At 37.1% G+C, this 26,102-nt stretch overlaps 1 protein-coding gene and 1 long non-coding RNA gene across 3 annotated transcripts in view; both read right to left on the bottom strand.

Annotated features, from left to right (window-relative positions):
- The window catches only part of MTF2 (metal response element binding transcription factor 2), a 44,157-nt gene extending 36,311 nt beyond the window's left edge, over nucleotides 1-7,846 (bottom strand). The window contains exons 1-4 of one of the 2 annotated variants that reach the window (XM_049879772.1): nucleotides 7,704-7,844; nucleotides 3,366-3,461; nucleotides 3,023-3,123; nucleotides 2,490-2,638 (exon numbers count right to left, since the gene is read on the bottom strand). In XM_049879772.1, coding sequence (XP_049735729.1) covers nucleotides 2,490-2,638; nucleotides 3,023-3,123; nucleotides 3,366-3,441 — 326 coding nt within the window. In that variant the 5' untranslated portion in view covers nucleotides 3,442-3,461; nucleotides 7,704-7,844. Of the gene's footprint in view, nucleotides 1-2,489; nucleotides 2,639-3,022; nucleotides 3,124-3,365; nucleotides 3,462-7,703 lie in introns of both variants that reach the window. The other variant, XM_049879773.1, reaches the window with a different exon arrangement.
- Nucleotides 7,847-7,932: 86 nt separating this feature from the next.
- LOC126073287 (uncharacterized) overlaps nucleotides 7,933-26,102 on the bottom strand; it is a 33,113-nt gene continuing 14,943 nt past the window's right edge. Inside the window, exons 2-3 of the long non-coding RNA XR_007516707.1 lie at nucleotides 8,098-8,114; nucleotides 7,933-8,017 (exon numbers count right to left, since the gene is read on the bottom strand). This is a non-coding gene — a long non-coding RNA (uncharacterized LOC126073287). The remainder of the gene's footprint in view (nucleotides 8,018-8,097; nucleotides 8,115-26,102) is intronic.

Here is a 26,102-nt window from a genome sequence, read left to right on the forward strand (position 1 = left end):
TTCCACAGTCATTACAACAAATTATCGAACCTAGCAAACAAGTAGAGAGTGCTGTTGGGGGTCAGCTGGTGTCAGAAATGGTGAAAAAGTTAGAGAGTGAAGTTGTGTCTGATCCCCAACTCATAGGGAAGAGTTTTGTGCTGATCCTGATTCTCATTCCTCCTCATTAACCTAGGCAAGTTCAGATTATAGACTGTATTAAAAAAAAAACAAAAAACCTAATGGTATTAGCTGACTACACACAAAACTAACATGAGCCAAGAGCATAGGATGAAATGACCAAAAAGTGATAACGCAATCTCTCTCTCCAGCAACAGAAGCATAATGTCCAGAACACTAACAATCACATTAGATTTTGTACCAGTCAGAATACCACCATTTTTCCAGTTATGATACCAATTTCAAAAATAACTTTTAAAAACTGAAGAACAAAGACAGTAGAGTTTGGAAACCACGACAAACAATTTTTGATGACAGTAGAGATTTTAGCCCAGAAAAGAGAACACCAGCAGTATATATGTCATGGGAGTGGGAATGGCTGCTGATCTGAAATATTTTAAGGGTTACCTCCTAAAAGATAAGATGCACACCTACTCCTCACTTATCAACGTGGTCAGGTTCCAAAGACCAGGTTATTATGTGAAATCAGCATTATGTGAAAATGGAGGATGGCCACATCAGATCACAAAATGGAGGACGACTACATCAGTACATAACTGTCAGGCTACATCATTACATAACTGCCAAACCACTGAGAGTCATGGTCCAGCCAAGCTGACACATAACCTTAACTACCAGAGCCAGCATTACTCTCTCCTCATACCTCAATGTTCACTACTGCCAAACATTGCTAATGTGCAAAATAGGAGGAGATAATAGACTTTTTACTATTGTAAATGCAAAATGTTGGATAACAATAAAGTCAATAAGTGACAAGTAGATGTATTTGCTTAGTTCCAAAGAACAGAGCTAGGATCAATGATTAGAAATTAAAGGTAAATTTCTAAACACTCTTAATTTAGAACTTGGTTCATTTATTTAGCAAACATTTAATGATAAGGATAAATAAACTATAGTTGTAGTTGTGGATGCATTATTAACTGGAATGGTCGATTTCAATTGTCTCCTCCTGTAACGCCTTGCTAGGTAATAATTTATGACAACTGTTTGGTGTCTATCAAAGCAGCTGGAAGCCCTAAGTAAGAAACAAAATCACACACACACGAGAGCATGTGCTTACTGTTAAAGCTCAAATATTCTGGTTAAAGTTTAAATACCCTGGTTATCAGGTCTCATTTTGATATATGACTCCCATTACAATTCCCTGGTATCTGGATGGGATATTTCTTTTAGTTAAAAACTTAGAAAAGAAATTATTTGGTATTTTCCCTGAAAAAGATCTATGCCTACTCATGATAAATGGAATGTGTAGGGGAAAACATAAGACTCTCTAATTAGTCTGTGAGAAAGCCCTGTTTGGCTCTATAGTTTTATCAAAATCAGCCTCTTACTCACCCATTCGAATAATAACATAATATGAAAGGCACCAGTTTGTAAATGGTCAATTATAATAAATATGAGATTCAAACTAAGTAACTGCGTAAGTGGTGGTGGACCTCTGTGGTAAGTTATTCCCTTCTCCAGTTTAAGGGGAAACCCTCGTGGCGTAGTGGTTAAGTGCTACAGCTGCTAACTAAAAGGTCGGCAGTTCAAATCCACCAGGCACTCCTTGGAAACTCTATGGGGCAGTTCTACTCTGTCCTATAGGGTCACTATGACTAAAATCGACTCAACAGCAACAGGTTTTTTTTTTTTTTTTTTAGCCCTGGTGGTGCGGTGGTTAAGAGCTCGGCTCCTAACCAAAAGATCGGCAGTTCAAATCCACCAGCCGCTCCTTGGAAACCTTATGGGGCAGTTCTACTCTGTCCTCTAGGGCCACTACGAGTCAGCATCAACTCAACAGCAACGGGTTCGGTTTTTCGTTTTGGTTTCTAGTTTAAGGAGCTCTGTTGGCTCAACAGTTAAGTGCTCTGCTGCTAACCTAAGGGTTGTTGGTTCAAATCCACTCAGCAGCTCATGGGAGAAAGACCTGGTGATCTGCTCTTGTCAATATTACAACCTAGAAAATCCTATGGGGCAGTTCTATACTCTTTTACATGGAGTCGCTATGAGTCAAAATCGACTCAATGGCACCTAACGACAACACAGTTTATTTTATGATATACAAATATTTACAATTCACTTCTAGTTTTCAGAATAACCAGACTTATTACAATGAGATTTTTAAAATACATGGATATGATCAAATGTGAGACAGGAATTTTTTGGGCAGTGAAAAATGACGGTGAGATTATTTCCCCTAATTTTCTTTACTGATGCTTTTATGCATTTACACTTCACCATCACTCCCACCACAACTGATAAGAAAAATAAACAATGTAAACAAATAAAAATTACTTAAAAGACATTAAATAATTTTATTTACTTACTCTCCAGGGCCTCCACAATAGCAGTAACACTGCTGAACATTGGTTTTATGACCTGCATCCCATTCGAGGTCTGCCACACTATAGGGTAATGTTTGCTTCATGACTTGCAATGCTTTGGCATTTGGTCCTTTCTTAAGTGCACCACCCCTCTATATTAGAAGGAAAAAAATTGAAAAGAGTAAAGGCTAAAATTTTAAACACAGCGCTATAACTTAAAAGTTCCTTTAATGTTTCTGAAGACATTACCACTCTAAATTTCTACATCACAAATTATTTGATTAATAATAATCTTTACTTATTTTGTTGACTTTTTTTTTTCAAATTACTGTCCCAATTCCAAAACCGCTACCATAAAATATATGCAGAATAGTTGTCACTTAAGAATCATTAGTCAAACAATAAACAGTACCTCTTTATACCCAGCACTTATTGCTCATTTCATTCAAATGAGCTTTCAATATACACAAGCATTAAGTATTGAAAGTGCCTTACAAATTCCATTTAGGGCTTTAGCCCAAACACTTAAAAGATACCTTTGTTGTTGTTGCAAAAACACACTGTCGACAGAGCCATTTTTCATCTGAATCAATCACACTGGAATCAATATGAGGTGTGTGACACAATTGATGATATCCTTAATATCAAAAAAAGCACAAAGCAATTCTATTTTATTCATAAACACTGTAACACAATTTCAAGAACGCATTTTAGAATTCTCTTTTCCTACATTAATATAATTACAATCGACATAAAAAAAAAAAACAGGTTAATTCCTTCAAATTACCAAGTAAAGTATTTTTCAGTCATTAATCTTCAACAGGAGCATTAAGTATGTAACAAACCTTTTCTAAGAGATTAAAAGAAATCAATGTTTACCTTGGCCACACTTATCACATATAACCATTTCATTGGGAGCTTCTGAATATTCTTCTTGACATATTGTACAGACCATTTCCCCACTTCCAGTGGCTCCTGAAATATTTAAAGCATTAAAAAAAAAAAAAAAAAGACAGTCATAATAAATAAGAGTCCCCTATAACAAAATTACTTTTATGACTCACTGGGTAGTTCGTATGGACAATATTTGTTCACTAGATCATAATAATTTCTTCTCAAAGCAGAATAAACCAAAAACCCCATTGCTATCTAGTTGATGCTGACTTACAGAGACCCTATAGGACATAAGAGAACTGTCCCACAGGGTTTCCAAGGCTGTAATCTTTACAAAAGCAGACCTCCACATCTTTCAGCCATGGAGTGGCTGGTGGGTTCAAACCGCTGACCTTTTGGTTAGCAGTTGAGCACTTAGCCACTGCTCCACCAGGGCTCCTTCGAGAAAGAGTACTAAATATGTAATTTTATTTCTCTAATCCCTGTCTTCTTGCTACCTTTAACTTAAGTAACTTACTGTCTACATTTATAATTTAATCTGTTTTTAAGCAGAGGACATATTTTAAATTTATCTCAGGCAGCTTCCCTTATTATTCATATTTAATATTCCCACTCTTCTAGAGGAGTGGGGAAAAGCTCTTGTGAATATTAGAGCTATTCCTCAGAACACACATCAAATCCATGTACATGCATACACTCACCCTACCCTACTACTGTCAAGAGACTAAGGAAAAAGGGCAAAGAAGATATGTAAATGCCCCCATTCTCTTTGGATTCAGAGCATTTCTTTTTATTTACTAATTTATGAAAGAGGTCAAACACCAATTATTTAATTTCCAGCTTTTGCAATCTCGGAATATGGTGTCCGATAACCTAACAAAATCCTACTGTAACAAAATTTGGGGGTTCCAAAGTTACTAATCATATTTTTTACCTGAATAGGTAAATCATTTCTTCCTTAAACTTTTTTATTCTAAAAAGAAATCATTACACAAAATTTAGAATATGATTTTATCACCCTAACACAACTATCATTTCCAATATTCTCTCCTGGTCTATCTCAATATATATAATTAAAATCATAATCCACAGGCTTTACTGACATACTAACAATAATTTAAAATGTACAATTTTGTACCACGAGCCTAAGCATTGTCATAGGCTCATTACATATATTAGTTTATTTAATCCTTCAACTAAATAGGTAAATATCCTATTTATAGAGAAGAACTGTGGTTCAGAAAGATTAACTAACCTAAAAACCCTCAGCTAGAAAGTATCAAGGTTAGCATTCAAACCTAGATAGGCCTGAGTCTATGTTCTTTCTGGACAAGATGCTGCTTATCAGCAATACTAAGTAATATCTCTTCTACCAAAAGTACTTTTCACGCTGCCAGTTTTCAAAATTATAACTTCTAATGGCAATATAATATTCCATCCAGTAAACGGAATCAAATTTACTGTATTTCTCTATTCTTGGACATGCAGGTTTCCACATTGGGTTTTTGTGTTTGTCTGTTGGTTGGTTTTTGCTTGTTTGTTTTGGTATCTTGTCCTCTCTCCCCTCCTCTCCCAGGCTTCATCTACTTCCTGGTGAACGTGGCAGGACGTGCCCTCCCCACAGCTTCTATGTTTATGGATTCATTCAGGATAGTAGCCAAACTGAGTTTAAATCCTCTCAGCTCAAATCTGCAGTACCCTGAAAAGGAATCGATGGCCTCAGCTTGGGTAAGTGCTTGACTTGACTCCCACTGCATCCATGAAGGGGAAGGCAGTTCCCCAGGAAAGGGGATGCTGACCCAACAAATATTGTGTTCACCTCAGGAAATAATCCTGAGGGAAATGGGAATAACATTTACTTGTGAAATTCAGATACAGCTTTTTTATCATCAAATTTATAAGAATTTTCCAGTTTAACTTAGTGGCCTTCTATAGACTCCTTTAACTCTAAATCCAATTGCTGACCATTTAACCCTGGAAATACTAAATTATATTGTTTTTAAAATAAAGCTACAATAAACATTTTCATCTAACTTTTTTTAACTTTTGAATTTTTTTTTTTAAATAAACTGTTGGAGGTCAGACTCTGGGTAAATTAAGAAGTGTAAATATTTTTATGCGTTTAATGCAAATGCTAAAGTAATAAAACAGAAACTTACACTGCTACCAGGTATTCAAGTGTATCATTTTCACAGAAACCACAGTAGCATTAAGTATTAGAAATCTTTTTTAACTTATTTAGTAGTCTTAACATGATACTTTTCTGCTGTAATGCAACATCTGGCTATTATCAAATACTATCCTTATTTATGTAAACCTTTCAAAGAATCTTATGAGATGAGGAAAGTTAAGCTAATTCATTACTTTTTTAATATATATCTATTATTAACAGGTTTCTTACAGGGAAGAAAGCTACTAAAGCTACTCCCCACACTGAAATCTGCCTAACGCAGTTTTCAGGTATCACGTCTCAAAGGCTAGTGGAGACTGTTCATTTACTAGTTTCAATTCCAAGTTTCATGGGTGCTATTCTTTGTGGGCTACAAAGAGTTAAATGGCAAAAGAGTACCCCTTTGTAATTCTAGGGACAGTAAAAGGAGCCGGTGAGGAAAGAGCCACCACAGATCACCAAACTGATACACTAGAACACAGGCTGGTCTGGACCCCTCACTTTCACAACTTTGCATCTCTCTGGAAACCCTGGTGACATAGCGGTTAAGTGCTGCAGCTGCCAACCAAAGGACTGGCAGTTCGAATCTGCCAGGCACTCCTTGTAAATTCTATGGGGCAGTTCTACTCTGTCCTATAGGGTCGCTGTGAGTTGGAATCAACTCAAGGGCACTGGGTTTGGTTTTCTTGGTTTTACATCTCTATGCATCATTGGTTTTCTTCTTTCTTTGTCACTTTTATATGGGGGGAAGTCCATATTCACAAGATTAGAAATAAATAATTCTGTATGCAGGGTACTAAGATCTGCTCAGTATTATCACTGTTGGAGACCATCTACCCCTTTAAATCTTATGGTTCAAACTTTTCTCACTGACACCTCAATTTCAGATTCAAAACCTATCTAAAGTCCTTTATACTGATCAGTTTCCGAATCTATACAAAATTTTTCTGGAAAAACATTTTACTGGAGAAACAGCTACTGAGTTCCCCACCTAAGTATCAAGTATACAGATGGTAATTAGAATATTGGAATTCCTTTACTAAAACCAAAAAAATCAATTGTTGCTGAGTAAATTCCAACTCATGGTGACCTCATGCATTTCAGAGTAGAGCTGCACTTTAAAATGTTTTTTATTTTTTTTCTTTGAGAACAATTTGGAGAAAAACCAAGAAATTAAAAACAGCAAGTAATCTACAATAAAGTTGCACTCAGGGTTCAAATAAAGGATCCAACAGCTAAATACTTTAGAAAGGTATCTATCCTTTAAGAAAAGAAAGTTTATGCTCCTTTCTACCAGAGGAGACACAAAACATAGGCCTATTAACCCAACAAAAGGAAAACCAAAGTTGGGCTTTATTAAGAAGCTAAAGTGTTCAAATTATTAATAATGACTCAATTTTTTTTTATAAATGAAGCATTTCCCATGAAAGATATACCTGAAAAACACCTATATTTAGTAGATTCAAAGGGCATACAGCAATTATATTTATAGCCGAAATCGTTACAAGAAACGTACCTATAACCAAACCAAGGCATACCTGTATTCATTTTTACTTGTACCCAAATATAGCCTCATTTTCCCATCTAAACATAAAAAACCATAATTAAACAATAATTTCAAACATTCTCATTAATATTTCTAGTACTCTAAATTGGTTTAATATATTCTAATGCCCCCAAAGCTTCTGGCAAATAGTATGCTCTCAATAAATATTAGCTTTCTGCATTGCTTTGTACTAAGTTAGGAAAAACCAAAAAAAAACCAAACCCAGTGCCATCGAGTCAATTCCAACTCAGAAGTTAGCAAGTAACAGTTAAATTGAATCCCAAATTGTTACTCATATCAGTGGCTCAGAATTTTTTTCCAAGTTCTTAGAAGGGTCATATTTTACCTAACAATAGGTTACATTTCTGAGTCAGTGATACATCTTTCCTCTAATCTACCTCCAACTCTAACAGTATTTTTGGTCTTCTTATAGTCTTCTATATAGAGTATAACTCTTGGAGACTATAAAGGATGATTATTTTTTTGACCTCTCCTCAAAAATATTATCTTAATTTACTGTATTCAACAGGTAACACTAGAATGACGACAAGTTGAAGAAAATCACATTTTAGTATAAATCACGTTCAAGAGAAAGAGTGGCACCTGCCTGTTTGAATGTCCTTCCAGAGAACCCAGGATTTAGAACTATCTTCAAATATGATGAAACAGCTCTGTTTCAGTATGTTTATCTGTAACACAGAGGAATATTTACAGTAATCTCTTTAAAAATGAAAAATATGAAGTTAAATTTAAAGGCTTAAGATTACTAAAAGCTTACTACAAAAATAGAAAAAGACATCTTATATTAAGGAAACTTGCCTTTTTGATAGTTCCAAGATAAAACAAGCCATCTGACCATCTAGCTAGGACATCCTGACCTTCTTCAAATTTACATGCTGGCTTTTTGGCTTTATGTCCATCCTGTAAAGACAGCTTGGTCAAGGATGTTGGGGCCTTTTGGTTTCGGCGTAAAGGAGACCGCTTGTGGACCAGTGAATTACCTGCCCCTGTAGAGTCTCTGTTTAAGAAATAAAAGACCATATATTAGACTAACTTACTTGTAGAACCTATGCCAATGATGTATATTTTAATTTAAAAAACTAATCTGTGAAAAATCTTAAATTGCAGAAAAATATAGAGCAGGTGTAGAATAGATGTGCAATAGTGGAACAGGGGTAGAATGGGGTGGAACAGACACGGAGTAGAGAAGGAATAGAGGTGGAATAGATGATGTGGAACAGATGACATGGGACAGATGTGGAATAGTTGTAGAACAGAGGTACCTCAAGATCACAAATACTCTCTAAAAACAAAGTAGTTTAAAATAACAGTATAGCAGTTCTCAATATTGTCAGTGCCTACCCTAAGTGAGGCCAGGCAACAGCACCATGCCAAGATAACACAGCATCAAAAAAGTAGCTGTAACTTGAGGTGGCTAGGCTATGGTCAGGAGCAAAGGATGATGTGAATTTCATAACTGGGTTTAGATAAACTAAAAGAAGTTAAAAAAAAAAAAAACACAAGGTTGCCATTAAGTTGATTCCAACTCATGGCAGTCCCACGTGCTGCAGAGTACAACTGTGCTCCATAAGGTTTTCAACCATGTGTCCTTTCAGAAGCAGATCACCAAGCTTTTCTTCCAAGGCACCTCTGGGTGGGTTTGAATTGCCAACCTGTTGGTTAGTAGTTGAGCACTTAACCATTTGCTCTACCCAGGGACTCTCTAAAGAGGTTACACAGCACAATTTCATACACACTTGATAAACAATAAAAATGAATTAAATTTTAATCTCTTGATTATGGCAAATACAGTTAAAGTTCATACTACGCCAGTGACTTTGGGGGTAGTTGGTTATATTTACACTCATCGGGAGGTTAATCATTACCCTCCTCCTACAGGGTATCACTACTGAAGCAAGCCTTTTTTACTGATGGGAGTTATGTTACAGTCCCTCAAATATACATACTGGGAGTTTAAAAATAAAAAAGACTGAGAACCACCAATTTCACAAATCACACTGAAATAACAATTATATTACAAGAGCATTCTTTTTTTAAAGCAAATCGAAAACCAAACCAAACCCAGTGCTGTCGAGTCGATTCCGACTCATACCCACCCTTTTAAAGCAAAAGACTCCAAAACTACATACTAAAAAATTGCATTATAGCTTATAGTCATTCCACAAACAACATATCACCATTAACTTCCTTAAAGGTAACAAAGCACTGTTTCTTATTTTGTTTCATTTTTCCAATTTAGAGTTTTCACTAATTAAACACAATGACAAAGCTCAACAATAATTCTAAAATAAACAGCACCAATACCTAAGAATTCTGTTTACACAAATTCTTGGAAAGTGATTCAGATGTCAGTGACAGAATAATGTGATGAAGGTTGAAACCAAGGCTCTAATGTTAACTCAGAGCTAGTAAGCAGAAATGCTGGAATTTGAACCCAGGGAAGACTGACTCCAACACCAGTATACAACCCATTGTGTTCCTTTAGTCGCCACTTTCTCCACCTTGACAATTTGGTAACGATAAATGTTCTGTGTGTGTGAGGGGATGGTAAATATATGCAATAAACAAAATTCTATGTTCCTCAATCAATGATTTCAGTAATTACTTACAACATCAACTCACTAAATATAAACAGACTTTACATTTTAATCATGTGGACGTAAGTTTTCTTAAAAATTTGATCCTTCCTGGTCCCTAATTTAAATATTCCCCTTTCCTTTCTCTTGTTAGCTCTGCTGAGTTAGGAGCTCCAAAGGTTGCTCATCCCTGCTACTGTTAGGAAACAAGGTTGCCAACCGAGATAAGCCCAATGGCCCCTAGGTTCTGGTGTTATAACAATTTTAATAGCAACAAATCAAAAAGACCTGCGTAACCAAAAGCACTGGACTATCCATCTGCAGACACTGTTCAGCTTCTATTATATAGAAATGTAACATATTTGACAATAACAGCACAAAGGAGGTGGATGGGAGTAAAGCTGTATCATTGTTGTTGAGTATTATCAAATACACTCCGACTCACAGCAATCCCATGTCACAAAGTAGAACTGTCCCAAAGAATTGTTTTTAATTTTATTTATATATTTTCTTGTTAATATACATACCAAAACATACACCAGTTCAACACTTTCTACATGTACAATTCAGTGACACGGATTACATTCTTCAAGTTGTGCAACCACTCTCACCCTCCTTTTCTAAGTTGTTCCTTTGCCATTAACATAAACTCACTGCCCACTAAGGTTCCTACCTAACAATCTGATACCATATAGATAGTTCTTAAACGAGGATAATGCTCAAAGCAGGCATTTTTTAATAGTTAAGTTAAACTATTGTTTGGCGTTAAGAAGACGTCAGGGATGTTTTTGGTTCAAGGTTTAAAGATTATCTCAGGGCAATAATTTCAGGGGTTCATCCAGCCCCCATGGCTCCAGAAAGTCTGAAGTCCATGGGAATTTGAAATTCCATTCTGTATTTTCCCCCTTTGGATCAGGAGTCTTCTATAGAATCCTTGATCAAAATGTTCACTAGTGGTAGCCAGGCACCACCCAGTTCTTCTGGTCTTATGGCAAAGGTAGCAGTTGTTTCACAGAAGCAATTAGCCAAACATCCCATATCTTCCTTCTGTTCCTGACTCTCCTTCTTAATCTGTTGCCCCAGGCGAATAGAGACCAATTATTTTGCCTTGGATGGACGCTTGCAAGCTTTAAACACCCCAGGCACTACACAAGGAACTAGGAGATAGAACAGAAGCACTGAACATGTTATTAGGCCAATCAACCAGATATCCAAACCATGGAATCAAATCCTATGTGGTTATGGTTGTACATAAGCAACCTAAGCACTTACACTTTTTGTCACTCTTGTAAATATACTGATCTCACCACTTTAGCCAACTCAACTTTTTACAGTTGTACAACTTCTTGGGAGCAACTACAATAATCGGCTGTACAACTCGACCCTTAATCAATGTGATTTTTCCATCATGGGTAATCCCATCTTTCCCCCTGCTTCCTGCCCCTGGTAACCACTAATAAACTTTGGTATCTATATATTTGCCTTTTCTTGTCTTTTTATGTAAGTGAGGTCGAGAATATTTGCCCTTTTGTGACTAGATTATTTCTCGCAGCGTGTCTTCAAGCTCCACTCAAATTGAGGCATGTATCAAGACTTCATTTCTAGTCACATACAAACGGGGGAAAAAAAAAGACTAAGCTCTGATTACTTTGAAGAAACCATGCAGGCAAGAAGGCAATAGGATGACATATATAAAGTCTTGAAAGAAAAAACTGCCAACCAAGAACAATATATCCTGCAAAACTTTTGTGCAAATATGATGGCGCAATTAGAGCATTTCCAGACAAACAGAAATTAAAGGTATATGTAAAAACCAAACCACAACCTTACAAGAATTATTAAAGGGAGTCCTTCAGTTAGAGAACCACCAACATCAGATGACAACCTGAATCTAGGACACAAGACAGCATTAGCCAGACACCAACCTAGATAATGAACTCTCAAGGATAAAACAAAATTAAAAGATTTACAAGAGAACCAGAGAGGTCAATCTGTAAATGACGACAACATCAGAACAATAAAAGAGGGAATAAACGGTGTAGGTACAGAACTGTCAAATGGATAGGAAGCCAAGGTGATATGAAGTATAAAAGAATGGTTTAAACTTTGGAAGACAGAGGTAAATTTCAAGGTAACCATAAGAAAGTCAACAAACCTACAAACCAAAGAAGAAAAACATAAAATCTCAGTAAACACAAAATCTACAAAAACAAAAGAAATGAAAAAAGTCCACAAACAAAAGAATTCAGCACAGAAGAGCAAAAAGAACAAAGAAAACATCAGCCCCACCAAAAAAGCACTGCAAAATGACAGCAATAAACGCAAACCTATCAATAATCACACTGAACGTAAATGGCTTAAATCCACCCATACAGATGGAGAGTGACAGAATGGACAAAAAATTTAGGACTCATCAATATGCTGTCTACAAGAGATGCACCTTATAAACAAAGACATAAATACATTAAAAAATCAAAGGATGGAAAAAAACATATCAAGCAAACAGCAACCAAAAAAGAGCAGGAGTGGCAATACTAATCTCAGATAAGAGAGACTTTAAAACACAATTCACCATAAAAAAACAAGAAAGGACATTGTGTAATGATTAAAGGGACAATCCACCATGAGGACATAACCATAATAAATATCTACATACCCTATAACAGGGCTCCAAAATACATAAACTCTCACAGCACTAAAAAGAGAAATTGACGATTCCATAATAATAGTAGGAGATTTCAACATACCACTCTAGGTAAAGTACAGAACATCTAGAAAGAAACTCAACAAAGATACAGTAGATCCAAAGAACAGGATCAACCAACTTGACCTTACAGACATATAGAATACTCCAACCAACAGCAGGAAAGTACATATTCTTTTCCAACGCACACTTAACGTTCTCCACAATAGGCCACATCTTAGGCCACAAAGCAACCCTCAAAAAAATACAAAACATCAAGATAATGCAAAGCATCTTCTCTGATCACAACGCCATCAAAGTAGAAATTGATAAGAGGAAGAGAAAGAGAAAAAATCAAATACATAGAAACTAAACAACACCTTGTCTAAAAACCACTGGGTAACAGAAAAAAATAAAAATGGAATTTAAAAATTCCTAGACTCAAACAAGAACGAAAACACGTCATATCAAAACCTTTAGGACACAGCAAAGGCAGTGCTCAGGGGTCAATTTATAACAACAGATGCACACCACAAAAGAAGGGACGAAATCAAAACATTAGCTACACGACTTGAACAAAGAGAAAGACAACATGGCTCATAAGACAACTGATTCATAACAACTGGCCCAACATGAGAAAATCAATCAATGTAATCCATCATATAAATAAGAAAAAAATCACACGATCATCTCAATTGACACAGAAAATGAATTCAATAAAGTCCAACACCCATTCCTGATTTGAAAAACTCTCAATAAAACAGGAATAGAAGGGAAATTTCTCCACATAATAAACAGCATCTATATAAAACCAATAGCCAACATCACTCAAAACAGAGACCGAAAACATTCCTCCAAAGATACAAACAAAAGAAGGATGCCCTTTATCACCACTATTTAACATTGTTCTGGTAGTGCTAGGTAGAGCAATAAGACGAGAAAAAGAACTAAAGGGCACCCAAACTGGTAAGGAAGAAGTAAAACTATTCCTATTTGCAGAAGATATAATACCATACATAGAGAACCCAAAGGACTCCACAGGGAAACAGATTCAGCAGAGTACCACGAGGCAAGATAAACATACAAAAATTAGTTGGATTCCTCTACACCAATGAAGAGAACAATAAAAAAGGAAATTAGGAAAGCAATACCATTTATAACAGCCCCCTAAAAAATACAAAATACTTAAGAATAAATCTAACCAGGGCAGTAAAAGACCTATACAAAGAAAACAACAAAATGCCACTGCAAGAAACCTACACAAACGGAAAAACATATGACGCTCATGGATAGGTAGACTCACCATTGTGAAAATGCCAATTTTACCCAAAGCAATCTACAAATACAATGCAATCCTGATCCAAATACCAACAGCATTCTTTAACGAGATGGAAAAACTAATCATTAACTTTATATGGAAAGGAAAGAGGTTCCGGATAAGTAAAGCACTACTGAAGAAGAATAAAAACAGGACTCCTCACACTACCTGACCTCAGAACCTACTATACAGCTATGGTAATGAAAACGACAAGACGCACTGACCAATGAAACAGAATTGAGAACTCAGATGTAAGTTCATCTACATACGGTCACTTCATCTTCGACAAAGGCCCCAAGTCCATTAAGTGGGAAAAAGGCAGTCTTTTTAACAAATGGTGCTGGCAAAATTGGATGTCCATCTGTAAAAAAAATGAAACAGGACACATACCTCACACCATACACAAAAGCTAACCCAATAAAGATCATAGATAAGAAAAAATATGGTCAATGCTAGAGGCCCTAATAGAAAAATACATGGCATAAGTTCTATGCAAACCATAACTAACAATACACAGACACCAGAAGATAAGATAGATAACTGGGATCTCATAAAAATTAAACATTTTTGCTCATCAAAAGGCTTCACCAAAAGAGTAAAAAGAGAACATACAGACTGGGGAAAAAAATTGGCTATGACAAATCCAACAAATGTCTAATCTCTAAAATCTATAGGAAAATCCAACACCTCTACAACAAAAAGACAAATAACCCAATTAAAAAATGGGCAAAGGATATGAACAGACACTTCACCAAAAAAGATATTCAGGCAGCTAACAGACACATGAGGAAATGCTCACCATCACCAGCCATTAGAGAAACGCAAATCAAAACTACAATGAGATACCATCTCACCCCAACATTACTGGCATGAATCAAAAACAAAACAAATGTTGGAGAGGCTGCAGGGAGACTGCACTGCTGGTGGAAATGCAAAATGGCAAAACCATTTTGGAAAATGATATGACGCTTCCTTAAAAAGCTAGAAATAGAAATTCCATATGATCCAACAATCCCACTCCTACGAATATATCCTAGAGAAATAATAACCGTCACACGAATAGACATATGAACACCCATGTTCACTGTAGCATTATTCACAATACCAAAAAGAGGGAAACAATCTAAGTGCCCAACAACAGATGAATGGATAAACAAACTACGGTACATACACACAACGGAATACTACGTAACAATAAAGAACAATGATGAATCTGCGAAACATCTCACACTATGGATGAATCTAGAGGGCATTACGCTAAATGAAATAAGTCAACCACAAAAGGACAAATACTGTATGAGAACCACTATTATTAAAACCCAAAAAAAGATTTACACACAGAAAGAAACAATTCTTGATGGTTCCTAGGGAGGGGAAAGATGGGGAGGGAAAAACACTAACTAGACAATAGATTAAGTGGTAACTGGTGAAGGGTATGATAGTACACAATACTGGGGAAACTCAGTACAACTTGACCAAGGCAAAGTCATGGAAGCTTCACAGACACATCCAAACTCCCCGAGGGACTGCCTAGGCTGAGGGCTGGGGACCATGGTCTATGGGGACATCTAGCTCAATGGTATAACATAGTTTATAAAGACAGTGTTCTACATCCTACCTTGGTAAGTAGCATCTGGGGTCTTAAAAGCTTGTGAGTGGTCATCTAAGATACTCCACTGGTCCCACCCCATCTGGAGCAAGGGAGAATGAAGAAAACCAAAGACACAAGGGAAAGATTAGTCCAAAGGACTAATGAACTACCACAGCCTCCACCAGACTGAGTCCAGTACAACTAGATGATGCCAGGCTACCATCACCGAATGCTCTGACAGGGATCACAATAGAAGGTCCCAGACAGAGGAGGAAAAAAACAGAAATTCCTAACTCACAAAAAACTAGATTTACTTGTTTGACAGAAACTAGAGAAATCCTGAGAGCATGGCCCCTGAAAACCCTTTTAACTCAGTACTGAACTCACTCCTGAGGTTCACCCTTCAGCCAAAGATTAGACAAGTCCATAAAACAAAACAAGACTAAATGGGCACACCAGCCCAAGGGCAAAGACAAGGCAGGAGGGGACAGGAAAGCTGGTTACAGGGAACCCAAGGTTGAGAAGGGGTGAGGGTTGACATGTCATGGGGTTGGCAACCAATATCACAAAACAATATGTGTATTAATTGTTTAATAAGAAACTAATTTGCTCTGTAAACCTTTACCTATAAAGTAAAATAAAATTTAAAAATATATATATTAAAAAAAAAAAAATCCAGCCAAAAAAAAGACTTCATTTCTCCTACTAGCTAAGTAGTATTCCATTTTATGTATGTACCACATTTTGTTTATTCGTTCATCTGTTGATGGGCATTTAGGTTGTTTCCATTTTTTGGCTATTGTGGATAGCACTGCTAGTTCTGCGATGAACACTGGTGTCCAAGTCTCTGAGTCCGTTTTCAAATCTTTTGGATATATACCTAGGAGTGCAATTCCTAGGTCATATGGTAGCTCTATTTTTAGTTTTCTAAGGAACCACCACACTATTTTCACAATAGCTGTACCAATCCCACAGGCAGTAGATAAGGGTTCCAATTTCCCCACGTCCTTGTCAACATGTGTTATTTTCTGGCTTTTTTCTTTTTAATCGTAGCCATCCTGAAACCAAATCAAACCCACTGGCATCAAGTTGATTCTGATTCATAGCGACCCTAAAGGACAGAGGAGAACTGCCCTATAGGGTTTCCAAGGAGCAGCTAGTGGATTCGAACTGCCGACCCTCTGGTTAGCAGCCAAGCTCTTAACCACCAACTCTGTGCCACCAGAGCTCCCTAGCTATCCTAGTGGGAGTGAAATGGTATCTCATTGTGGTTTTGATTTGCATCTCTTTAATGGTTACTGATGCTGAGCATCTTTTCATGTGTTTGGCGGCTACTTGACTTTGGTAAAACGTATACTCAAGTCCTTTGACCATTTTATAATTGGATTATTTATCTTTTTGTTAAGCTGTCGAAGTTTTAGACACATTGTGGTTATGAAATTCTTTCCAAACATATTCTTCTAGTCTGCAGCTCGTCTTTTCATTTTTTTGGTAAAGCCTTTTGGTGAAAAGAAGTCTTTGATTTTTATGAGGTCCTATTTATTTTGTTTTTTGCTGTTTGTGCTAACCCATAGGTTTTCTTGCCTGTAATCTTTACAAAAGCAAATTGTCAGGTCTTTCTACTGTGGAGCCACTGGGTAGATTCAAACTGTCAACCTTTCATTTAGTAGCCAAGCGCTTAACCATTATGCCACTAAGGCTTCTCTCAAAGTTGTATTAGAGCAAGGGAATAACATCAGCCAGTAACGTGAACACAGAGGAACAAATGTAGAATAAGAAATGGTAAATAAGGCAAATATAAAATGAAGTGAGCCTGTCACTTAAGGAAGTATATGCCAATTACTCATCAATCATTCTTTCAAGTAAAAATGGAGTTCCATAAAAAAAAAAAAAACAGGTGCTAGTTCGGCTGGTAACTCAAACAACGGCACAAATGTCAAATACTTCTGATTTCATCACACCCGATATTAAAAAACCTGAATTCAAGGTTAAGATTTAATGACATTAATAATCTTTAAGGTTTCATCAAGAACGTTCTTAAGTAAAATAGGCTTGTGTGTGTGTGTTTTACTGTCAGCACACAACAGACAACAGTGAAGAATAGTAGTACAGTTTGGTGCCATGGCCTTGATTCATGCTAAGGCGCACCAGCAGTTTTACCTAACTTCGCTGTTGCACCATTTATACAAATGTCAACACAATAGAAAAAGCAAATAATATCTTAATGTTATTATGAAAATAGTTTTGACCTTGCAGACTCCCTGAAAGTGTTCATGAATCACATTTTGAGAACCGCTGTTCTAAATAAAGTGAGATATATCATTGCCATAGTTGGCTGTGAGCAAAAGACACTTTAGTACTATGATGGGAGGAGTTAAAAAATTTAAAAGTCTGACAGGATGAGTGCTGGAGACAAAAGGAAAAATGGAGAATGAATCACTACAATGAATTCTATCAGCAGGGATACTCAAGGTCAGGCTGAGAACCTTCTCTTTCCCTAGACACTGAAACAAGTTAACCCCTCAAATCACAGTATGAAAATGATTATCACCAAGCAACTTTTTTAAAAGCTATAAATTCAGTGATCATTTCAAGCACTTTGCTTTTCCTAAGTTAAAGAACTAAAGCTTGAACAACTATTAATTACGGGTGAGAAATGACCTCAGTAGGATAGCAGGATGGCTTTGTTAGGACCTAGAATCTCCCAATTCTAGAGTGAAAGATGTACAAAAACCATAATTCAGGTATTCCCAGACAGTTTCCTATGCTTCATACTGCGTCAAACAAATTTTCTCCTTTTCTGACCAGACTTAATGGTCCAACTGAGACTAGAGGAACCCCTGAAGCCATGGCCCCAGACGCTCTGTTAACCCAGAACTAAAACCATTCCTGAAGCCCACTCTTCAAAGATTAGACAGAACTATAAAACATAAAATAATACTTGGGAAGAGTATGCTTCTTAGTTCAAGTAGATACCTGAGACCAAATGGGCAGCTCCTGTCCAGAGCAGGATGAGAAGGCAGGAAGGGACAGGAATGGGTTGAATGGACACAAGAAACACGGAGTGGAAAGGGGAGCATGCTGTCACATTATAGGGATTGCAACTAATGTCACAAAACAATGTGTATAAATTTTTGAGAAATTAACTTGAGCTGTAACTTTCACCTAAACCACAATTTTAAAGTATTGTTTTTCTTGCGTTTTCATGATGACAAGGTCTGTCTCTGCCTTACTCACCACTGTACTATTCCCACTGCACAGCATGTGCTTTTGTCAAGATGTTAAATAGCCTCTCCTAATATTTCCGGTGGGCATTGTTTCAATGGGGCCTAATTTAATAATAGTTATACCTGGCTCCCTTGATTCCTTGTGCCCCTTCCGTCCCATGACCTCCTCCCTTTTTTTCTTCCATTCATAAGCCAAACCTCTAGGAAAGAGTTACTGATTACTATGTACCCAGTCCTATATTAAGCATTCTGTGTATGCTTAATATTCATTCACAAATCATTTTTTTTGAGCCCCAAATATGAGCCACTTACTGTGCCAGGGACAAGGTATACAGACGTAATTTAATACTCAAGAGCAATGCTATGGAGACACTTTTTTACAGATAAGGATTTTATAGATCCCTTTTTACAGATTAGAGCTCCAGTGGCGCAGTGGTTAAGTGCTACGGCAAGCTATGGCTGCTGACCTAAAGGTCAGCAGTTTAAATACACCAGCTGGCTCCCTGAAAACCCTATGGAGCAGTTCTACCCTGTCCTATAGGGTTGCTATGAGTCAGAAACAACTCGACAGCAACAGGTTTGGTTTTGGTTTGTTTTCACAGATGAGGAAACTGCAACAAGACAGGTTAAATTACTTCAGCAAGGTTACAGAAAAAAAGACCAGAGCCAGTCTTCAATAAGTCTTCTTTGTACTCACACCTTCCCAGTAGCATTCAATTATACTTAAAAACTGGCAACGATTGCCAGGACCAGGGGAGACTGCAGAAAACCAAGTACACAGGGGAACGGTTGGTCCAGGGAACTGGTGGACCACAGCTGCCACGGCCTCCATGGACTGAGTCCAGCACAGCTGGACGGTGCCCATCTGCCACCACTGACTGCTCAGACAAGAATCACAGTGGAGGATCCCCGACAGAGCTGGAGAAAAATGAAGAACAAATTTCTAACACAAAAAAAAGATCGAATTTACTGGCCTGACAGAGACCGTAAAAACCCTGAGACTATGGCCCCTGGACACCCTTTTAGCTCAGTAATGGATGAACCCACTCCTGGGGTTCACCCTTCAGCTGGGGATTGGACAGGCCCATAAAACAAAACGAGACTAAAGGGACACACCAACCCAGGGGCAAGAACTCGAAGGCAGGAGGGGACAGGAAAGCTGGTGATTGGGAACCCAAGGTCGAGATGGGAGAGTGCTGACATGTTGTGCAGTTGGTAACCAATGTCATAAAACAATATGTGGACTAACTGTTTAATGAAAAGCTAGTTTTTCTGTAAACCTTCATTTAAAGTACAATAATAAAAAAAAAAAAAACTGGCAAGGATCTTCGAAGGGATGGAAAAACAACTAAAATTTCCTTGATTCCTTCAGCCCCTTCCCACCACCTCCTCCTCTTTTCTTTCCTCCCATTCAGTCTAACCTCTGAGGAAAAGTTATCTACATTTACTGTCTCCGCTCCTACAGTCTCCCCACTTAAGTCTTCAGCTCACTGCAAAGTGCCTAACAGTCCACCAAAAACAGGGAATGTATCTGTCTTATTCTTATTCACAGTTGTATCCTCAATGTTTAGCACAGGGTATAGTGCAAAAAAGGCAGAAAGGTCACATGGAATTTAAAAAATTCAAGGGGTTAACTATTTCTACCAATGACTGTATACACAAATAATCTGTTTTGCTGTGAGTAAACAATATAATCTAATTCACATTCTAAGTCAAATACACACCAACCTTTACGGAACTTTATAAACGCAAAGAACATAAATCAATTTATAACACTGCATTAATAAACATGAATCATTTGTACAGTATTATCCTCATAAAATTTCTCTGCCCAAAGAAATCTTACAGAAAACAAAGCAAGAAAAGAAAAGAGTAAATGACCCAAACTACCATAACTCAAATTTAACTAGGGTAAACACCTTGGTATGTTTTACCCCTAAGGTTCCCGCCCCCCCCATGTGGTTTTCCCCATCACTGTCACTGATTACTTCCCTCCTCCCTATAATGTAACCTTTATTAGGAGCCAGATTAGTTTTTCTAATTTTAGAATTTATTATATCCTTTCTCTGATTACAAAAATAAGCATGCTCATGGAAAATAATGCAGAAATGGATATCAGGAATGAGAATTCCCATGCTACCTCCTCTCCAAAAGATGCCACTTATCAGCCTCCTAATTTTTCCCATGTATATACTACATATGTAGAAATAATTCATATAAATGTTTCTAACAAAAAGTGAATTAAATATACCATTCTATGATTTACTTTTCTCATACCACAATGTATCTTGGAAAATGTAACTTCCATCAGTACCCTCTAACTTCACATGAGCTGCTAAGCTACTTTTCAACCATTACGGAACTGAAGAATACTTATAATATTTCTGATTTTCTTACTATCGCAACAATAATATGAAGCTCATCATTTTACATTTTGCTTTTGCAACTGTTCCAACTACCACATAAGATAAATTCATAAAAAGGAATTACTGTATCAAAGAATATTACATTATTTCCTACGTTATTACAGAAAATTACAAACATAAATGAAAGTAGACAAAACAAGCATGAGTCATCAAAATAACACCAATTTCACTTACCATTTCATGGCCAATACTGTTTTATTTACATACTGTTTTCCCTCAACCCCATATTATGTATATTTTATAATGTGCTACACTGTCAAATTATTCTCCAAAAAGGTGCCAGTTAACACTCTCACGGACACCATTAGAGCAATACTGGGTGGCCCACGCCGTCACCAACAGTGAGTATTATTACTCTTTTGATAGCTGACAACACACACACATATGCAAGGATTCTGTTTTTATCTACATTTCTATTATTACTAGTAGAGTAGCATAGGTTTTTCACAAGTTTGTTAACAACTTGCTCATCTCCTGTAAACTGCAGATGTTCTTTGCCCACTGTTTTTTACTCAAATGTTAATCTTTTCATAGTATTTACAAGAACATTTTATATATTATGAATGATAACATTTTGTTATACACGTTTCAGATATTTTTCCTATTTCCGACACTATAAAGTGCCATGATAAACAGACTTTTTGACGGGGGAGATCAGTACTTTTTTTGTGTGGTCAGTTGACTCATCTCTGGTCAGTAACTACAAAGCTGTATTTCTCATCTCACCTCATCTCACACCTGGGCTGCCTCTCCTGCTTAAGAAGACAGATCAGAAAAAAATATTTAATTTAAACAACAAAAGTGAAAGGGCCCACATGGTCACTCCCTAAGTCCTGCACCCCATATTCCTACTATTAAGTTATGTGTGAGGTACTCCCTGCTCTTTCCAACACTGATCTAAACCTCTAGTCCATATATTTCATTTTATAGGATGATAAGAGTGTCTAGAGGAGCCCTGGTGGTGCAGTGGTTAACAGCTCGGCTGCTAACCAAAAGGTCAGCAGTTCAAATCCACCAGCCACTCCTTGGAAACCCTCTGGAGCAATTCTACTCTGTCCTACAGGGTCTCTATGAGTCAGAATCAACTCGACAGCAACAAGTTTTTGGTTTTTTAAGAGTATCTAGAACCCTTTCACTTCCCCAAATGGCAGCTGCTCCCAAATGTACTTGATGCAAGTTAAAGTTTACTGTATTTGGCAGATATTTAGACTAAGTTCAATGCTTGTTGTTAGATACCATCATGTCGGTTCCAACTCACAGCAACCCTACGTACAACAGAATGAAACACTGCCTGGCCCTGAGCCATCCTCACAATCATTGCTATGTTTGAGTCCATTGTTGAAGCCACTGTGTCAATATATCTCTTTGAGGGCCTTCCTCCTTTTTGCTGATACTCTACAATGCTCCACTGCTATTCATAAGGTTTTCACTGGCCAGTTTTTTCAGAAGTAGATCTCCAGGTCCTTCTTCCCAGTCTGTCTTAGTCTAGAAGATCTGTTGAAACCTGTCCACCATGGATGACCCTGATGGTATTTGAAATACCGGTGTGGCACAACTTCCAGCATCACAGCAACACACAAGCCACCACAGCACGACAAACAGATGAGTGGTAGAAGTTCAATGCAACTCCAACGGAAAATTCCAGCAGGATTTTTTGAGGAAGTCAAACATTTTATAAAATTAATATGAAAACAGAACAGCGAAGTCAATTTTTAAAAGTAAGAACAAAGAGGGGAAGGCCTGCCCTACCAGATACTGTGACACACTCCAGAGAAATACTGTTCTGTACTAGTAAGGAACAGACAATAAAACCAATGCAACAGAATAGGTATCTCAAAAACAGATTCATTTACATATGAGAAGTTGATAAATGATAAAGGTGACATCACAAATTAGCACAGAAGGGATGTGCTGTTTAGTAAACAGTGTTGGGGGAACTAGCTCACTATATTCCTTCCCTCTCTCTTTCTACACACATACACATATGCACATTGCTAATATCTCTGACAAGTTGCAGACATCATGAAACGTCACCCTTAAATATCAGCATGTATCCCCTTAAAACAATTACCTTTCTTCTATATAACCACAATATACCATTTATCACACTCAACAAATTTAACAAGGATTCAATAATATCACCTAATACACAGTCCCTATTCGCAGTCCCCCATTTGACACAAAAATGTCCTTCATAGCTTTTTGAAAATCCAAGATCTAAATAATGTTCACACATTTCATTTGATTGTCATGTCTCTTTTGTCTCTTTTAATGTCAACTGTGTTCTACTTTTCTTTCTTTTTAAGTCAGCTGTCTTGGTAGCGTATTCCACATTCTGGACTTGTCTTATTAGTTCTTCATGATTAAAGTCAGGTTAAACTGTTTTAGCAAAAACACTACATAGGTAATGCTGTATTTACTTGTTTTTCGTCTGCCTGTCTCACTCTCTCCCCTACTCTACTCCATACTCCACAAGGGTGGTGATAATATCTGTGCTGTTTCATAAACGTATCCCTAGCACCTAAGACTATATACCACATAGATGGCTCTCAATAAATATTTATTGAACAAATAAGAAATAATTCGCTACAGCATACAGTTCCAAAGTTTAGCAACTTCTTCAAGATGGGTACTCAACAGATATTTATTAACATTAACTCATGATGAGGTAACATCATTAGGATCCAAAACTATATTATGATGAAAACGTTTCTGAAATTTAGTATGGGAGTATTTTTAGTACTAGATAAACTCTCTTAACCAGAGTTGCATAAAACTACTTTTCTATCTATCTAATGGTGGAAAATTCACAAACTACTATTAAAAAGTCCTCAGACTGACAGTCCATAGAGGGGTTAAGATCCCTTCCCATAAAGGGGCTTTAGCCTAATTAACTGAATAATGCTGGCAGGAGAAAATGATGCTCTCTCTTCTCAAAGAAAACTAGTTAATTATGTTTCTTTATGCTTAAGGTATCTTAATATTATAAAACTGTGATTCTAACAAGCAAACAAACAAAAAACTCCCCTAGGAAAAGGAAAGGGGTACATGTGCCAGACACTCTGCAAAGACCTAAAAATTCAAAATGATTAAGACCTAATCTCCTGGCCTCAGGGAACTTGAAATCTGGAGAACACTGAGAAATACTTTTCAGAAAGTTTAAGTGCTATAACGAGACATGTAAAGTAACTTATGCACAAAGAAAAGAACTGACTCCAAAATATTATAAACATTTCTCGTATGTAAAGATATTCAGAAAGAAGAACTTGGGGAAGGTCAACAGTTGGGACACTCGGCCTCTTCACTCACAAGGTAGAGTCATATTTCAAAGAAAATGGAAGCTACAAACTATGAAATTCCTCAGCTTTCTCCCTAAACTCATCTAAAAAAGCACTCACCTAACCCACTTCTCTAAGGAGGACACACCTCTTCTCTCCAGGATTAGAGAGAGATCTCACCTCTTCAAGAATCACTTGATCACTCTTTCCTTTATTTTAAATCTTCTCTTCTCCAACTCTCCTTGGTGCAAATCTGCCATAATCAAAATCAAATTAAAAACAACAAAAACCTTTACAAATTACTTTTTCAGTTTTCTAATTCTTTTCACCAATAAACTTAGAAAAACATTTTCCATTTATCCAATCCACCATGATCTATGATCTGACTTCTGTCCTGATCTGGACTGTTTGCATACAAGACCTCCAAATGACCAAATACCACATATGATGATGGTCCAATTTCAGTTCCCATTCTACCCATCTCCTTTGTGTAATAATTGATGATCATTACCTACTTCTTGAAATTCTCTTCCCTTGGTTTCTGAGATGTCTGCCACCTGCAGTAAGTGACTCTTCCTAACTGTTTGGCCATTCTGGTTTCCTGTACTGATTCTTCTTCCTCTGCCTACTCTTTAAATGTTAACAGTTTCTAGGCTTCCATTCTTTGATTCTATGTTTATACTGCTTGTCCTAAGTGGTCACGTTCTCATGATGCTTCACCTAACTTTTATCCGTTAACAATTTCTAAATATCTTATCTCCAGACTTATCCTATCTCATCTGCTCCAGACCCTTAATTCCGGTTGCCCACTAGGTAGATTGACTTGGATTCCCCCAGCACCTTTAACATAACAAAATTAAACTCATTTTTTTCAAACTTCTCCCTTTCCTCCAGTAAAAACTAGTACTGGTAACACAAATTACTTAAGTTTGTGAAACATACTGGTCAAAAGAATGAAGTCTAAAATCCTTCAAATAATAAAATGCTTTCACAAGCTAACTTCTCTCATGCAATCCTCCCCTTTGCCTTTCTCCCCTCAACAGCCCAATCCCAATTAACTCATTAGTTCTCATTACTCCTTATGTAAGAGATGAAGTTATCAAGAAACAGACTATAAGGGCTTTCTCTGCCATATTCAGAACTTATACACCAGTGGTTCTCAACAATCTTTTGTCCCACCTGGGCCCAAAAAAAAAAATACTCCTGGAAATCTCTGTTAATAACAGTAACTCACTATGGCTATGGTTTTCTTTCCTTATCTCCCAACGTTTCTGAGATGCTACCAATTTTGAACCATAAGCCCTTAGTGCTAATGACGAACAAATGTGCATGCAGTATAAGGCAGAATTTTAAAGGGGACAAGACTGGGCAGAAGGCACTCAGTTAGACTACTTGAATAGTGCAGCAAGTTGATGGGTCTAAACGAAGATGAGCAGATTACTAACTCAAGACAAACTGTGGTAAAATCATAGAATTTGATTAGCAATTGAATGTGGTGACTGAGGAAAAGGGCAGAATCAAGGATGCCTTCTACATTTCTAACATAAATGTTTAGGTAGATAGTGATATTATTCATGAGAAGGCATAAGCGAAAAAGACAGTGAGAAATATAAATAGTAAGGGCAGGAACTACAATATAAATCTAATTTCTACCACATTTCTCCCTCCTTTTTCCAGTTTTACTTAAGTCTCCAAGTTCAGAGTATCTCAAATTTTGCCAGGCAAATTGGCTGCCTCCTCTGGAAACCCTGGTGACATAGCGCTAAGAGCTATAGCTGCTAACCAAAAGGTCAGCAGTTCTAATCCACGAGGTGCTCCTTGGAAAACCTATATGGCAGTGACCCTACTCTGACCTATAGGGTCACTATGAGTGGGTATCAACTCGA

Source organism: Elephas maximus, chromosome 3 (assembly GCF_024166365.1).
Source record: "Elephas maximus indicus isolate mEleMax1 chromosome 3, mEleMax1 primary haplotype, whole genome shotgun sequence".
NCBI classification, from domain to species: Eukaryota; Metazoa; Chordata; class Mammalia; order Proboscidea; family Elephantidae; genus Elephas; species Elephas maximus.